This window comes from Salminus brasiliensis, chromosome 14, assembly GCF_030463535.1.
Source record: "Salminus brasiliensis chromosome 14, fSalBra1.hap2, whole genome shotgun sequence".
Taxonomy (NCBI): Eukaryota; Metazoa; Chordata; class Actinopteri; order Characiformes; family Bryconidae; genus Salminus; species Salminus brasiliensis.
The window spans coordinates 30,447,764-30,458,810 of record NC_132891.1 but is presented as its reverse complement, the minus strand read 5'-3'; the positions used below and the strand labels follow the sequence as shown (position 1 = coordinate 30,458,810).

Below are 11,047 nucleotides of genomic sequence, written 5' to 3'. Positions count from 1 at the left end.
TAATAAAACGTATTTTTTAAATCTTTCTAAATTATTTATTATTAAATTATTATTCGGTCTGTTTAAATTAACAATTGTCTTTCATAACTGATACATTGACGTCATAAAAAATAAAACATAAAATATAAACATTTTGTTCACTCAAAGCTTTTTACAGTCACTGATTTTAACTAATAACAATCATTAAAGAAATACAGAATAGAATAAATTCAAGTGAATAAATATAATATTTTAAATAATTAAATACTATTACTTTACTGTTAATAAAAGGTAGATGTTTAGTAAATAGTATAGTATAAATAGTATTTATATATATATATATATATATATATATATATATATATATATATATATATATATATATAAACTGAGCAGCTGTTGTTCTCGCGACACCGCGAGCTGTCCTCACGTCACGCCGTAAACGCAGCGCCCAATGAGAGCAGAGCGGATCAGAGGAGCCATGGCGCTCGGGTGAAGGAGGAGGACGAGAGCGGCGTCAAAGTTTATTTCTCCACAAAACCCGAGGAGCTGCTGAAAAGCAGTGAGCCAACAGAGGCGCAAAGCGAATCCACAAGCTCGGCGTGTGTGAACCCGGTAAGTGTGAGGGTGTGAGCGCGGGTTTGGGGGTTTAACTTCTTGCGTGTTGTTTTTTTTTCTCCTCCTTGAAGCGGGTGAGCTGTGCCGTTAGCGTCCGCTGCGCTGCTGCCAGGCTCCCCTCCGCTCCCCTCCGCTGCCCTCCGCTCCCTCCAGCCCCACACGGCCCCTACAGCCCTCACACACGCCTGCATGTGCTGCTCTGCTCTGGGGTTAGCAAGCTAACGTAGCTTAACACCATTTAGGTGAGATACCTGGAGCTAGCACGTGTTTTAAACACTGCATTGTTGTTTATTCACCTTCATCCTCAGACCGAGCATCTGTTTTTACTGAATATATTATTATTATTATTATTATTATTATTATTCATGGTATTTTTTGCTGATCTAATGCTTCAGGTAGGTGTTTATTAGCCCAGTACTGTTAGTATTAGCTTTACAACGCTTCCACTGCCAGGTTCACCTCCTCCATACTGAGGCTTGTGGTGGCTCCTCAGTAGGGCTTACCAACAGTGGAGAATCCCAATGCTGCTGTTAGGATGAGGATTAACACAGGGGCTCTGTAGGCTGTTTTTGACATGAAGAGATGATAGAAAACATAGTGGAGTATCTTAAAGCCTCAGTTGAAGCCCATTTTTCCAGCTAGATGGAAAACAATCCCATCACTTGTTCACTTCTTATGTTTCTGGTGGCAAAAATGCAGAGTCCTACAAGCCCAGTGCTCTCACCGCTGTATTTCATCAACAATTTGCCAGACGTTTGAGACGTTTGAGGAAATAAGGTCATATCAGTTTGCGATTAAAGTTGTCTGCTGTCTAATCTTTGCCTCTCTGTCACTCTACAGTGTCTGCAACGCTTCTGATAGCCCTGAAAGTGCAGATGCCACCATTCAGAATTGCAGGCCATGACCCTGTTTTCCACAGCTAAGGCTGATCTTATCGTCTCGTCTTTATTACGTGCACGGTGGAGGCCTCCCTGCTGGGCCCTTCACGGGGAATGTGGGCTTCCCTTGGCTGCCTTTTTATGGCAAACCAACGCTTGGCCGCGGAGCGCCCGGACTTGAGGCTGCTCAGTGCTGCTCCAGGCCCTGAGCCGCTGGTATGCAGGCCAACGGCAGTAGCTGCCGTGATGTGATGTTTCCCAGCCAGGTGCAGCAGAGGGCTGCTGGCAGCCGTCTGAGCTGGGCTAGGCCGTGGTGTTTTTGTTGTTGATCACATTTAGTAACGCTAGCATGAGGGTTGGGTTAAACATCTCAGAAGTTTGCGGAGAAGCTGAAGGCAAAGATCCTCAGTTTAGGAACAGTTGATCTGTTTTCCGGAGGTAGTAACCCAATCTAACCGTAATGTTTCAGGTCTTGACAGAAGTGGATAATCTCTGAAGTACGGTTTTGATGGATTTCTATGTTTAATCCTCTTCTGCTGGATCAGGCTGTGGGCTTTTGTCACCTTTCGGTTATTGTTATTGGCCAGGAGTGGGCCATTCTGGTCCTGGAGGGCTGGATTCCTGCAGAGTATTTTTTTTTGCTTTCCCTACTGAAGCATACCTGATTTGTTGATTGCCAGGTTTAGTAGGTCTGTTAGTTCTGGGAAATCGGCAAATTGTCCTGGACTCTGGCCCCGTTGCTCACCCTTTATAGACCAACAGGATCCCTAAAAGAGAACGGTAGTACCTAACAAAGAGGTTTTCCTCTGCTGATGGATCCCAGTTGCAGGAATAGGTTCCACAACAGTTCTTTAAGGGTTCTTGAATATGAACCATGTGGATGCTTAAATGGCTCTTAAGAAGAACAACACATGGAGTGTTCTCCATGTGTTTTATTTATTTTTTAATAGAAACACTAAAATGATGGTATATAGCACGGTCCAAAAAAAACATTAGAGCTATTTTTGCATACAGCGAAGAGTTGTTGGACCTGGTCATTTTATCTGCTTTCTGGTAGCTAATTTTACTTCTGTTTGAGCTGTTATTGCATGCTGGCCCTGTGCAACATGTAACTCCTTGAACCCTAGATTTAGTATTCAGTTTGTAATCCTAATGCAGAAACTATTAGGAATTACTTGGGAAATGTTTGTTTGGTTTTGCGTATCTTGTGGAGTTCCTCAAGGTTTTTTTTTGGGGCCTATGAAACTGATGCTAATTATGGCCAGATCTTGTCCATGCTGAACACGTGGTTGTTTTAACTTGAGTAATATTTACCACACAGCCGGGTTACTAACACATCCAGTTGCGAAGGGACATCTGCCGGAATATCAGAGGGGGGAAAAAAAATAGTATTAAACAGTGTAACACGGTCACTTCACCACTTCATGACTCTCAAATAAAAAAATACACCTTCAGTAACTCTGGCAATATTTAGCTCGGTAATCATTTACAGCCTAGTGGTTACGTAAACAGCTCGGCTACAGATCTGACTTCTGCCGCGGTCACAAAGATATGTATCATAGGGGTGTTTCCGGTGGTCGTTGCGTCTAACTTTAGGCAGTGACTCATGCAGGAATCGAAATCTTGGTGATATAACCTGCAGTCAGACTTTCTCCCGAGATCATAGCTAGCTGGAATGTGACGTTTTGGGGCGGGGCGGGGGGGGATTTGCTATCAGATGACCAGTACTGCTCACTGCTTATACTGGAATTTATAAAGTGGCAACAAGCTATGATTCTGTCTCTCTCTCCCTCTCTCTCTCTCCTTCTGTGCCGGTGAAGGGATCACATTCTGCCTGCTATTATAAGGTGGTAAACAGAGTGGAAGTCAGCTCTCTGGCATTTAGCTTTCCTAATGCCCCTCAGGTATAAACGGAACAGGAGGGTTGCTTCATCAAGCCAGTTTTATGGCTACTGAGCTGCTGATTTGTCTTTGGAGAGTTCCAGACAATCTTATGTGGAATTGTGTTTGGGTTCACATTGATATGGATGAAATACAACACAGCAATGACAATGACTGATTCCCTTGGACAGTGTATTTAAGATCTGCTCACAGGTTTGCGATGATGTTGAAGACGTCCAAATCTTTCATTTGTGTTCCTTGTAGTAGATCATGTTGGACTGTGAGGATGTTTTAGATCATTGTCCTGTTGTAGAGGCCAGTTAAGGTTGGGTGCTAACAGTTATGGCGTATACCACAGTATATAAACATTTGGACTATCTCTAAATGATGGTCCAAACTTACAACGTTTCTGATGCGTCATTTAGGTTCTGTGTCTATCTAGTACATGGCCAAATGTGTTTATTACCATGTGCATTAAAGAGAGCCACAGGGTGGGGGCGCTCTGGGGTCTTACTGATTTGATGATGCTCTGGAATCAGGTGAGGGCCAAAACAAACCCCCTGTAGTGGCAAGTTTAGTGGTGCTAAGTTCAATTAAAAGGGATAGCAAGCAAGTCTAAAGGAACCAGTCTGCTTAATGTGCCTGAAAACACTGTTAAGACACTTTGTGCTCTCAGATATAAGGCTTTATTCTTGAAACGTGTGTGATTTTGAGCCGGAGTTAGCTGGAACACGGTCTGTGCTGTGGCGATTTGCCTGCTAGCTGACTTATCTACGCCTAGAGAGCCAACTAAAACACCCCTCATTTACTGTAAAATGTCTCAGAACTAACAGTATGTATGACATGTAGTGCACACCGAGCTAACGTCTTGGATCACGTTTCTTGAGGAATCCTAGACTTGAAGTTGGGTGTCTAAATGGAGACTTTCAGCAAAGTCCAGTTGTGAAGGACTAGTAAATAGTGAAGAAATTGAGACTCTACAACATGGGCAACATCTGTCAGTGCATGACAAGCTCTAAGGGGGTCCAGGTTTCCAAGGCTGTGTATCCCTGTACATGGAAATGTCATTATCCTCACATCCTGCTGCACTGCATAATGTAGGACATGGAGCTGTTCTTTCTCAGAAACCTGCAGCACCTTCTTCTTCGTGGTGCTTTGACCCACCAGGGCCCCCTGTTTTTCTCGCTCTCTCTGCTCCACTGTCTTTCTCCTTGTTGGTGATCTATCTTTCAGAGCCGCACTGGCCGCATAGTTGGACCTCGGTGTGGAATGTGGACTAGGCTCACTGGCATCTAGTTGTTTTTGGGGTTTTTTTTTTTTTGTTTTTTTTTGCCGCCCTGATGACTTGCTTGTTTTGACTCTCTAGAAAGCAGGACTGCCTCTCACATATAATCCTGTGTACCAGCCCCATCTCAAGATTAAACCAACCTGCCGTTATTCACACATTTCTAGATTTCTGGGAGGGAAAAGGACATTATTCAGAGCTTATTTTGGGACACTTCCCCACATATACTTTTAGCTGTTGGTAGCCTTTTTAAATACCTGCTACATGACTAAGACTATGAACTTTGAGAGTGTTAGGGTTAATGCTGATGGTCTTGTATGATCATTTTTATATAACCTGTACAGTGGAAATGCTCCAGTGCCGGGGTTCTCAATGTTGATCGTGATTTTCCAATGCTAACAGACCTGCCCCACTGATGGAATATGACTGGAATGAAGACCCAGGAACCGGGAGTTTGAATCCTGGGTCATGCTGCTTTGCCATCAGAAGCCAGAGCCCAAGAGAGCACAATTGGCCATGCTCTCTCTGGGTGGGTAGATCTCTCGCGCTCTCTTGCTCTCTCACTTGTGGTGCTGGCCGGCACAGGCGTCTGTTGGCTGACATATCGGAGTCTGGGATCTTGTGCTCTCCTCAGACTGCGTTGGATATTTATTGATGCTGCATTGGCGGCAGTTCGAGAAGAGGTGGTGGCCGACTACACATCTCTAAGGAGGCATGTGCTTGTCTTCACCTTCCTTTGAGTGTCAGGAGCATTGCTCCTGTGATGGGTGGAGTCCTAGTGGGTGGCTCAGCTAAAAAAAAAAAAGAAAAAAGAAAAAAAGGGGAATAAGGAAGGATGTTCTGAGAGTTAGTCCAAGTGGGCTTTTAAATTTTGCAGACCTTGGAAATATTAGTCAATAAAAGACAAAAGTAGGGCTGGGCGAAATGGTAAAAATACTATATCACGATATTTAAAGACTTTTTTTTATGTAATAATAGACTAAAAACATCAGTAGTGACCTTTAAAAACCTTTTTTAAATGAATTTATTTTTATATATATATTTTTTACCAAACATCTGCTAAACTTCATCTAATTAAACCAGTCTAATTACACTGTTTGTAATGAAACCTGCAGCTGATCAGTGTTTATTAAGCACTAACAGTATCCTCTGTATGATTTAAAAAAGCTCATGTTATTTATTACGATACGATAAAATATCTTCATATTGCCTAGGTCTAGACCAAAGAACAAGCTGTGGTACCTTTTTCTTTTGGGGGGTGGGGGGGGGCGGTGCAGATGGAGAAAGAGCTCCTTAGCTTCTCTCTACAGTCTTAAAAAATTAAAAGAACCATTTAAGAGCACCATTATTTTTGTTACTTAAAGAACGATGTTTGTAAAGCGATGTTTGCGTGAGGAACCGCTGGTAAAGAACCTTTACTGCAGGTGAAACTACAAACAAAACATATGAAACCAAGTGGTTCTTCTATGGCATTGCTACAAGAACCATTGGAGGTACCTTTATTTGGAAGAGTGCAGTTAGGTAGCTAATGTTAGCCATTGACTAACCATACCATACACACGATCACCCCATCCCACAGATGTGTGGGCTTCTTAAAGTTAATCAGGCATGACTCTCTTTAGTTCATCTCCAGTGTGCCTCCAGTTTCCAAATGAAAATCCTGCTGAGTCTCAAAGCCACCTGAAGAACTGTGGATCTATCCAAGCTGTGGATACCGGTGACTGTATGGGCAGTGTGTGAGTCCGGGCCCCCAGTTTGAGAAGTTACTCTGGGTGTGATGGCATGCAGAAGGTGTTTGGGAGAGGGGGAGGAGGGGTTTCAATAATCCCCACTGAAACGGCCTGCAGGGTGTGCGGCATACTCCCCCACCCACCCTGTAGAAATGGACACTGCAAATGTATTTATAGACCAGGCAACGAGTCAAGGGCTGTTTCTTAAGAGAGTAACGGACACATGGGTTCGTCATAACAGCGTGATCTCGCAGTCTAGAAGCTTCTGACTCGGTGTGCTCTGACTTCAGTAGTTTAAGACGCCTGGAGAGGCAACACAGGTAGGCTTGCTGTTTTTTGAATAACTGGTCAGTTTCCTGACGAATTAGTCCTAGTTTTGGAGAATGGAGGCTTTTTCAGAGGATTGTCACCAGAACCAGAGTAATGTAGTGTTACGTAGAGTCTAGGTTAGAGTACAGCAGTTGTCTTCTACTTTTTCTACTCTGCTCCCACCCTTTCATGTTTTTCTACTCTTCTGCTTTTCCTTGGGTTTCTTTTAGTCCTCCTACTTCATCTAGTCCTTCTGCTCGTCTGCCTTTACGTCTTTCGCTCTTCCTTATTCTACGTCTTCAGTTCCCTCATCGTCCTCTCCCCTATTTCGCAGCTCATTCTTCTCATCCTTCTGCTCATTTTTGTAGACCTTCTTCTATCCTTCCACCTGTCGTCGTCTTCTTCAGTACTCTGACGCAAATGTCGCTCTTGTCTATTGATTATGTATTTATTTGGACGTTTCCTTGCTGATCAAAGACTTTAAAAGTTTCCCGCCTATGTCACGGGGCTTCCCTTGCCTCCCACCAAAGGAACTCATGTCTCAAACAGTCGCTAGGCCACCCGCCAAAGAGAGGCTCCATGCCATGGCTTGGACGATTGCTAGATCAGTTGCCAGAGCGACTCTACATTACAGCTTAGGCCTGTCACGATAACAAATTTTATTATTTTTTTGACGATATATTGTCCCAGATATAATTACATAAAATAATAATAATAACATAATAAAGGAATAATTCAATTACTTAATGTATACTTGGACGCTCGCAGGACCTGAGGCCTCTGGGGCTGTATGACACCTTCCCACTCTCTGGGACTCAACAAAGTGGCATATAGCTGCATTCTGGGAATTGTTTTTGTGTGTGTTTGTTTTTTTGTTGCAGTTGTAAAGTGCCCTTGTGTCCAGAAAAGTCACTGACCATATATGTACACACTACCGCTAATGCATATTGTTTGTTCTGTTACAGATGAATTGTGAGTTTTGAATACAACCACGTCAGGAGACAGAAATTGACTATACAGGGCATTGCCATGGAGAAGCCAGTTCTGCAGACGCAGCCCTCCATGCTGCCGTTTTTCGACACGGCGCACGCCATAAACCTGCTGCGGGGGATCCACGAACTGCGAGCTGAGCGCAAGTTCTTCGATGTGACATTGTGCGCCGAGGGCAAGGAGTTTCACTGCCACCGCACCGTGCTGGCCGCCGCCAGCACCTACTTCCGCGCCATGTTCGCGGGGACCTTGCGAGAGAGTGCAATGGACCGCGTAGTGCTGCATGAGGTGTCGGCCGAGCTCCTGGGCCTTCTGGTGGACTTCTGCTACACAGGCCGCGTGACCGTCACGCACGACAACGTGGACCTGCTGCTCAAAACTGCCGACCTCTTCCAGTTCCCCTCCGTCAAGGAGGCCTGCTGTGCCTTTCTGGAGCAGCGTCTAGATGTTTCCAACTGCCTGGAGATCCAGGACTTTGCAGAGGCTTATGCCTGCCGCGAACTAGCAGCGAGCGCCCGTCGCTTCGTGCTGAAGAACATTGTGGAATTAGCCAAAGGCACGGACTTTGAGAGGCTGCCATGGAAGCGGCTCCTGGAGTTCGTCTCCGATGATGGGCTCTGTGTGGACAAGGAGGAGACGGCGTATCAGATTGCTGTGCGCTGGGTCAAAGCTGATTTGCAGAGAAGGTTGCACTACTGGCCCGAGCTCCTCCAGCAAGTACGCCTGCCCTTCGTACGCCGCTTCTTCCTTCTGGCCCACGTCGAAAGCGATCCGCTTGTCTACCTGTCGCCGGCGTGTTTACGGCTGGTCAGTGAGGCCCGCAGCTTCCAGTCTTGCGAATATGACCGGCACGACCGGCCGTGCCACCGCATGCGCCCGCGGCCTTCCACCGGCCTAGCAGAGATCCTGGTGATGGTGGGAGGCTGTGATCAGGATTGCGACGAGCTGGTCACCGTGGATTGTTTCAACCCCCAGACTGGGCAGTGGAGGTACTTGGCGGAGTTCCCTGATCACCTCGGAGGAGGCTACAGCATAGCAGCGTTGGGCAACGATATTTACGTCACGGGTAAGTTCAGCAGCCGGAGAGCTAGCTGGCTTTGTCTCTGATCTTTGCTAAAGACTTCTGTACCCATGTTTCAGGTACATGGTTTTGAATTTGTGAATATTCACCTACACTGCCAAGGACTGGGATGCCAGTCTAAAAATATTTTGTCCAGGTTCATAGCACTCTGTAGACAGCACTTTTTGTGGTTGTGCTTGTTAAACCGAAAGCTCTCTGTGCACTTCTGGCTATGTCACGAATGAAGGCTTAAATGTCATTGTGCTTGTGGCTACGTCCAAGATATTAACACCAAAAATAAACCCATGCCTACGCTAGTGTAGATGAAGTGTACCAAGAACCAAACCAATGTGAACAGGTTTCTGAGTAGACTCTGGTTTAAGCAGCTTGTCTGTGGTGTTACCACATTACGTCCTGTCCTGAAGCAGGACACTGGAGAAAGGAGGCCCTTGTGTTTTAAGCAAGATATTAGACAAACTGCTATCGTCTAAATAAGCGTAGCTTGCAAATTACCATCTGTGCTAGCTTCTAATATTACTGAATAAATTATGATGGCTCTATTCACACACACATGACTGGTAACGTTGTTCACATCTATTAGTTCTTCATATTTGTTTGGTTGGAAAGCAAAGTATTACCAAACTAGCACCAATATGGAAGGATAGACCAGCTATGTATCGATATCTGCCGATTTACAGCCCACATATGCGATTTACCGATATTTCTAGCTGATCTTGAGAGCTGGTCAGATTATGTGATTCATATTTTGCAAGTGTTGTGTGAGGTCCCTCAATCGCAGAACCCTTCAGTTCCTCATTCATCCTCTAGATGGCAAAACGGCCCTCTAGGCAGTCTTTTGGCCTTTGACAGTTTGACATTCAGGACCCGTATTCGACATCAGCTATTGTCTTCAAGGCATTTACTTGAAGACAACTGTACTCATGTGTTTGTGTGATTAATTAGTTTATAGTATACCTTTACTAGAGTATTAGCTATGAATGCATCAGGTCAGATTCTGCAGACTCGCAGTAATGGTAAATATTCCAAATGTCCTGCTCACTAGTGGTAAAATATAGCTTTCTGAAAGCAGTGACCCTTCTTATTATCTGGTGTCTCAGCTTTAGAGCTCCTCTGCTCTCCAGGCCGTGTGTTATGAAATGGCAGCCAGCTCAAGTATAAATAAACCACTGGCTCTTTGGTTGTACGGGAGAGAGGGGATGAGGACGTTGTGTTCTGCCAGAGAAATGGCAGCAGTCACACTTTTAATGATGAACCTCAGGACTGGACAGTGTTTCCACCGGACAAACATCTCACGCCTTTACATGTACAGCCTGTGAGTCAAGAGACCTCGGTAGTAGGAACAAATCATTAGCAAAGATAGCACTAGCAGCATGCGCATGCTGTTCTGTGAATGTTCTGAATAGGAGCAACGACAGGGTGATTTTAATAGTTGACTTTTGCTCTTTTCAAGGAGCTGTAATTACCTCTGCGCAGAGGGAATAGGGATTACAGGGTGCAGAGGTGTGTTCTCGGTAGGGGGTGTGTTTGTTCCCCTATTGTGCCATAAATTTGTGCTTTCTTGATCCTGAGAATGACACTACATGTCTGACCCCGACCAATCAATGCCCTTGCATGAGTTCATGGGTCCTCGTTCACATTACAGACAAATACAAGTCACTTACATTTATGAATGTGACCAGTCAAGTCAAATTTAGCCTCTGTTTACATGGTGCTCTATTTGGGCAACGTCAAGGACTGTATGCTTGGACATGTCAAGTCAATACACTCCACATGTAGCAAAATCATTGCGGCACTGTTATGATTGCCCTCTGTCTCACTTCCTTGCTTCCAGGCGGTTCTGATGGGTCTCGGCTCTACGACGGCGTGTGGCGCTACAACTCCAGCGTAAACGAGTGGACGGAGGCGTCGCCAATGCTGAAGCCCCGCGAGTACCACAGCTCGTGTGTGCTGAAAGGCCAGTTGTACGTGGTGGCCTCAGATAGCACGGAGAGGTATGACCACACTCTGGATTGCTGGGAGGCCCTGCCGCCCATGCTGCACCCCATGGACAACTGCTCCACGACGGCCTGCGGCGGGCGACTCTACGCCATCGGCTCCCTGACCGGCGAAGACACCATGGCCATACAGTGCTACGACAGCGACTGCAACCGCTGGTCCCTGGTCAACTGTGGGCAGTTGCCTCCATGGTCCTTTGCCCCCAAGTCAGTGACACTCAACGGGTTCATCTACTTTGTGAGGTAAGGGTCGGATGAGGGTAGAAAATAAACTTACTCATTTGTCTCGTCAAGCATGCTGT

The 11,047-nt window shown here is 45.4% G+C and overlaps 1 protein-coding gene across 2 annotated transcripts in view; it reads left to right on the top strand.

Annotated features, from left to right (window-relative positions):
- The first annotated feature begins 450 nt into the window (after nucleotides 1-450).
- klhl21 (kelch-like family member 21) overlaps nucleotides 451-11,047 on the top strand; it is a 13,893-nt gene continuing 3,296 nt past the window's right edge. Inside the window, exons 1-3 of one of the 2 annotated variants that reach the window (XM_072696657.1) lie at nucleotides 451-594; nucleotides 7,646-8,736; nucleotides 10,583-10,988. In XM_072696657.1, coding sequence (XP_072552758.1) covers nucleotides 7,710-8,736; nucleotides 10,583-10,988 — 1,433 coding nt within the window. In that variant the 5' untranslated portion in view covers nucleotides 451-594; nucleotides 7,646-7,709. The other variant, XM_072696658.1, reaches the window with a different exon arrangement.